We start from the raw sequence: 6741 nt of genomic DNA on the forward strand, positions 1-6741 counted from the left end.
TCACCAGCAGGGGGCCCTGAATATTAGAACTGCAGGTAGAATTCCTGGTAAAGCATTGGTAATACATCTTCAGAGGTTAGGGATTTTGCAGCAGCAGTTTATTTTAAACATTAAAATTTCACATTAAAGTTCATGTTTTCTCCAACAATAAACGCAGAGACAAGCATACACACATTTTACATACAAAAACCGCTGCAACATAAGAGCATAAAAACATGCCACGTGGGGCATTGAAGCGTTCATAATTTTTTGTCTATGCTATGGAAGGCAGTGATGGCCATGCAACATGCACCCTGAATTCATATGTTGCCATCAGGCAGAAACCTTGTAACTCCATTTCAAGGAGTTGTTATTCCCGTAAATTAATGCTCTCATACTAGAGTGTCAAACAAAAGTAGCAAAAATAGCAGATATACAAGTCCATAACATGTGACGTGTTGTGAGCTTGTAGATGAGCCATTTGTGATTTTTTTTTAAAGTGAAAGTGGTCAAGTCGGTCTGTGGGTTTTATAAATAATGAACCAACGAAAATTATTAAGAGCTTGTGACTAAATAACTACATTGAATGTTCTTTCCAGTTCCCGAGTTGATTTTGGACATACAAGGATTCTGTCCGACAGACAGTGACGATAAGTCAGTGATATGGAAGGCAGTGACGGCCATGCAGCCTGAATTCATATATGATGGCATTGTCCAAACACCAACTGTCCAAAAAAGCTACATACTATAGCCCACTGTTTAGTAGGATCATGCAGCAGATGGAGAAACGTTCATTGTTCTACCTCCGTGGATAGGCTGCACGTGAAGCATCATCAGCCCCCTCCACTCCAGGAGCATCCCAGTCCGGTGTCAGCCCAACATGTCCCTCCGTCGTCCAGGATAAAGAAAAAACCTACGCAACCTCAACATTTCAGATACCTGGTTGTGTAGACTGACTCCAGGTTTGGGATCTTGTGTGATTCTATATAAAATGCGTGTCACCCCTGCTCCCTGAACGTCTCATCCCTTCAGACGGACGTCTGATAAGTATATATGGCTAATCATTTTATGTATTCAGTGCGCATACTGCATGGTCATCAGTACCTTCCATAGCATAGACATTTGAAATCAGGGTGCATACTTTTACTGATTGGCCATCCCCATCTTCCATAGCAGTTGTCAGCACCCTGTCAATAGACCGTATTCACAGTGGCCATTCTGCAATTAAGATAATTAAATGCCACCCTGTTGCCACCCCATTATTTCAATGCAAAATGCCAACATGGGCACCATGTGAATATGGTCTATGGAGCTGACCACAGGGATCTGACTTTTATGTTGAGGACATGGAAACCTAGCAGTCGCCTGTCTCAGTGCCCCATGGAACCAGGTGAGGTAGAAAGGTGAAATGTTTGAGTTTCTCTCCCTGCTGGGCATCAAGTGTGCAATACAGGTAGCATGCAAAGGGCATTCTGCAGAATAGGATGATTGCTGACGTGCATGGCCTCTCGCGAGGAAAATTTGATGAAAGAAGGCGCTTCTCGGCTATAGGCCTTGGCTGCAGCCTCAGCCAAGATGTGCATGATCCTCAGAAGGGTGTCCTCACTGGAAGACATGGAGCAGATAAAGGCATTTGAAAAACAGTTATTTACAGCGAAGAGAAGCAAGCTGTCCCATCTAGATGATGTGAAAAACAAGGATGCAAAAAAACAGTATGATGCACTTCATGACCAAGTAAGCCTCCTCATCCAATATATGCCGTTTAGTTTATTTGGATTGCATAGAACCCACAAATCCAAGACGCATTTAAATATAGACAAGTTCTTTACACACCTGCCCGCATAAATACTTGAGGCCACACACCAGGCCGTCTCCCCCTCTGGTGTGGGGGGCTCCTGCAGTACTCTACGGGCCAAGCAGAGGGCAGCCCCTGCCAACTGGACAGGCAAGAACACTACACACTGGATCTCCATGAGAGACAGATTCAGTAGATAACGGGCCATCCACACCACCTTGACCGCACATAGATGAAAAACAGGGAGGTCTAAGCAACTGCACTCAACACCACCAATTCAAAGAATTACTATATTGCCCGGACGGCTAGGGTAGCGGTCTGGGCACCTCGGCTGACAGCATGTTACGGGTTCGATTCCTAATGACCTTTGCTGCGTGTCACTCCCCATTTCCTATCAGACTACTGTATACTATCAAATAAGGCAGAAAAAAGCCCCAAAACAATAATGAATGAAAAAACGGATAGGGCTATAAGCAAAGTTAAGCTAACCTACAAACGTCAACCAACCTTGGCACTGCAGCGTGCGATGGAGGCAGAGAGGAGGAGGAAGTGCAGCGGTGAACAGTGGGATAGATCAAAGTGGAGTGCGCCGAGGACTTTGCGTTCCATCCGAAGCAGCTGGTGCTTGGTATAAGTGTTGTCCATGAGGTAGCACAGCTCAGACACCTGGCCGATGAGACATGGGAGCAGACCAATTAGATTAATTGGTATGCAGAGTTAAACTCCTGTTAAGCATTTGAAAATAATTTAAAGCACATCCTCCTATGTTGGTGCCGAGCCAAGGGCAGTGAAATATTTTAGAAAGGAGGGGTTTATTACTCACTTTTGAACGCTCCAACTTTAACAGCAGTGTCAATTGTTAAAGTTTGGAGCGGTCAAGTGAGTGCGTTTCTAAACAGAGTTAACTGCCTAACATATACAGTGACAAATCGAACAATAAACCGTTTAAACTAAACGCATTCTACAAAACATCCTTCACTTGGTGAAACAGAAAATACCCAATGCCATCACAGCCATTTACTACTTACTTAGTCAGAAGTAGCTCCACTGGTGCAGATTTGTGATACATCAACATACACCCATCTCTACAATTGCACAGCACATCAAACTGAAACTCAAACTGTTCTACCTTCCATTACCTCCACTGATTTGCATGGGGTCATCTTTATGTGAAAGTGTAGTATGCTGATATACATACATACCTCAGGGAGGAGAGACTCTTCTTTCTTGGCAGCCAGGAAGAGGCAGACTACAGCAATGAGCTGCAGTTTGGATGTAGACATCTTGATCTGCCGGAGAGAGTGGTTGAGGAGGTGTACTGCCAGACAGAGGGTCTCCTCCTGGAAATGGAACAGATCCTATAAACCAAGAAAAAAAAACACTTAATTATTAAAGAAACAAATGTCACAATTATACAGTTCAATTATTCATTGTATGACTGTTGCGCACCGAAAATAATTACTGTTGAAAATCTATTTATGGTTACAACGTGAAGTATAAATAAGTCGCTTTATAAGGAACCATTATGAATACAAGAGAAAAACATGGCCATTCCACAACCTAACCCATAGTATAAGCCAGTTTGTTTAGCAAAGTCCTATCGGTTAGTTACCCCATGGAGACTTGAATTCATGGATATTTTTTTTGTTTTTGCCAAACTAAGCCAATAGTTTGATGACCGGCAGCGGTTCCGTTAGGAGACACAAAAAGTCTCCTTTGTGTCTCCTACCAGAACTGCTGCCTACCGGTCCGCTGCTCATATTGGCTTAGGAATGCGACAAACTAAAAACTATCCATGAATTCAGGTCTCCATGGGGTGACTAATCTATAGGGCAAAAAAAAAGGTACTTTTTGGAGTAAACTATCCCTTTAAGTGAAAGAATAGTCTTGAACTCACATTAACCTGTATGAGCCAGTCAACTAGGACTGCATAAGTCGTGTCCGTGTAAGGCTGGGGCAGCTCAGCGCTGGGGAAACAGCTCTGGAATTGATTTCTCTGGAGAATGAATAAAGAGAAAGTGGACAACCAGAACAAAGTCCTGACATTAACCAATGCAACTTTACTAGTCCATAAATAACCATGACACAAACTTATTTCATATGGTAACTAATGGCAAATATAGCACAAGTACCAGCTATATAGAGGGTTTACTCTAAGAAAAAAAACATAAGTAGGGCTCCAGAGTCTAGTCCCATTTGCAGGTCTGGAGTTTGTTGTGAGGAGGTATTGAGAACCAATGGAGTGACCACGTTGAAAATTAGGTAACTTCTTCCAGCTTGTTGTACTATCAACAGTACAGGAACGGGAAGGAGATTAGTGGTTCAATTAGGGCATACTTGGGCAACTGGCAGCCCGGGGGTCACATGCGGCCCTCACCTTCACTTAATGCGGCCCGCAGGTTAATATCGGAATACTGATATATTATTGATTTCAAATTCCAAACATGACCTGCTTTAATTACTTCTATATTATTAGTTTAATGACTTTTATGAGTCCGATGTATTTGTATTTAAGTTCATAAAGTTAACTTAAGTATAACTAAATGCATTTGAAATTAAAATGTTACTTTTCAGGATTCCAAAAAAGAATTCAGGATTCCAAAATAGCAAAAATAGCAGATCTACAAGCTCAATGAGACGCGTTTTGAGCTTGTATATCTGCGATTTTTGCTACTTTTGTGTGACATACTAGAAGTACGGCATTAATTTACGAAAAGTTAAAATATGGAGATCATGATGTGTGGCCCCCTGGAGTGAGTGTGGAAATAGTGGCCCTCTCCATCATCAAAGTTGCCGACCCCTGAATTAGGGAATAACCCCACCACCATCTTACCATCATATCCAAAAAGATGTCCCAAGCGTAGGTGCGGTCATAGATCAGAGTCAGCTTCTCCATGGCAGTTTCGACTTCATGCTGGAGCAGGCTGGGGATCAGTGCCTGTAGGTTGTGAAGGCCCTGGAAGTCATGGGGGTTAAGCAGCATCGCCCCATTACCGCACACATCTGCTACAAAAGGAAAGGAATAATCATCACCAGGAGATCAGACTTGATTTCTTTGTCTTGTTTCAAGTGTTACAAAGCCGTTACTCCCTCACACCAATTAAAACAAAGTAAATGTAATTATAAAGATAGACTACAGTCTAATACTTCAATAAATGAAGCTTGAGAATCTCTGGATCTTAACATTGGTTCACCTGGTTGCTCATTGTTAAGTAGCCCTGGATAAGTTAGCCAAATGATTTAACTGGTAGTTGATGGTAAATATCTTGAGTATACTACCATTTGAGCACGTCTGACCATCGTTAGGAAAGCCCACGATAATGTCCTCATCATCAGTTGAGCGTTGCAAGCTCCTGGCCTGAAAATATATATTTAATCATGAGAACAGTCAATGCAATATACATGTACAAAATCTGCATCTGTAAAAAATAAAATACAAAACTAATTGCGTGGGCTGTTAACAGCCTAGAGGAAATAGGCCAAACTGCAGTAGTAAGAATAGGAGACCTACCCATGCACCCTCTGACCCCTTAGGCTCATCTTTTAGGGCCTTCCAGTGATCTTCAGGTCCACAGGCATCATTATTAGCCCAAGCTCCGAGGGGGACACACTCCTCCTCCGTCTGAAATAGGGAGAGCACATTTCTAAGTTAAAGGGATATTTCACTTAATTTTTTTTTTGTCATTTTATCGTCTACTCTGGCTTTTGTGAGCCCATTGTAATTTCAAACTCCATTTTAACCATGTTAGATTCATCGGAAACACCCGTCTTTGGTTCTGGTGACTGATATTGTCCTTCTAATACGTGAGGAGACCTGTGTTTTTTCAATTACCCTTTTCATTAATTTTTTTATAGTTTTTGGGGAAAAAAATAAATAAAAATGAATACAATAAATGAGAAAGGTAATCGAATAAACATGGCCCCCTCATGTATTAGGAGAGCAGGATGACTCACCAGAACCAAGGACGGGTGTTTTTGATGAATCTAACATGTTTTGTTGAGAAAATTGAGTTTGAAGTTAAAATGGGTTTGTATAGGAAGGGGGCGTGTCTGATAAAATGAATATCAAATATCTAAATACTGAATCAAGCAACTTAAAAACTGTCTGGGGGATCACAAAAGCCTGAGTAGATGATAAAATGACCCAAAATAAATTTGAAAGTGAAATATCCCTTTAAAGCTGTCGATACAGGTCGAGTGGGCAGGTAAATATTGTGGGCTTCTCCATGTTAAAATGGACATTTTTTCCTCAAATGTAAAGTAGTAAGGAGTATTAATGTATGCTATTTGAAAATGGTTGGAAATATAAAGTACATGACTTGAACATGCATGGTACATCATAATCAGACCTTTTTATAGACCAGTTTATACCCTTCCAACTTACTTGTTTGTTATGCCCAAAATGACTGGATATCCACAGGTTTTGTACACATTGTAGAGATACTATGCCCTAAATGTCTTTACAATGATTATATGCATTTGGCTCCCTATTTATAGGCCTAAGATAAAATGAATATTTGGTTATTGTGCCTACATGCTACACCACTGTTAACAAAACACTGGGTCTATTTTTATGAGTCGCTAGTAAAAATCCCCTAGATAGTTATTTCCTACATTTTGTTTTTCATTTTGAAATGAATTATTTTTTAAAATAATGGCATAAATAAAGGCCAAAAACCTAAGAAATTCTGTGAATTTGAAAACAAATGTAGTATTTGTAAAAGTAGTGAAAATAGCCGATCTACAAGCTAGCGAAGTGAGCTTGTAGATCTGCTATTTTCACTACTTTGGCCTGCCGCATGCACCACCAGATATTTTAAACATTTCAATTTTCAAATAGAAATCTATGAGTTGGTGCAGTTCATAGGCCTAATTAAACTTAGGTTAAGACAGCTTTAAGACCTAGTTTACTGCCACAAGTTTTCAAAGTGTGCGTTTCTACTGATTTACCGAGGACTGGGTTATAA

General features: G+C 40.8%; 1 protein-coding gene across 1 annotated transcript; it reads right to left on the reverse strand.

Moving 5' to 3' along the window:
* Positions 1–1415: 1415 nt before the first annotated feature.
* On the reverse strand, positions 1416–4685 carry ccnp (cyclin P; the record flags this gene model as incomplete). The annotated part of the gene is made up of 6 exons (XM_080429081.1): positions 4608–4685; positions 3672–3770; positions 2977–3132; positions 2282–2440; positions 1813–1991; positions 1416–1584 (listed from the first exon to the last, which is right to left on the reverse strand). The coding sequence occupies exons 1-6, from the start codon at positions 4668–4670 to the stop codon at positions 1416–1418; spliced, it is 825 nt and encodes a 274-aa protein (XP_080285207.1). The 5' UTR covers positions 4671–4685.
* Positions 4686–6741: the final 2056 nt, after the last annotated feature.

The sequence above is a fragment of the Gymnoscopelus braueri genome (genome assembly GCF_963280865.1).
Source record: "Gymnoscopelus braueri genome assembly, chromosome: 5".
In the NCBI taxonomy this organism is placed as follows: Eukaryota; Metazoa; Chordata; class Actinopteri; order Myctophiformes; family Myctophidae; genus Gymnoscopelus; species Gymnoscopelus braueri.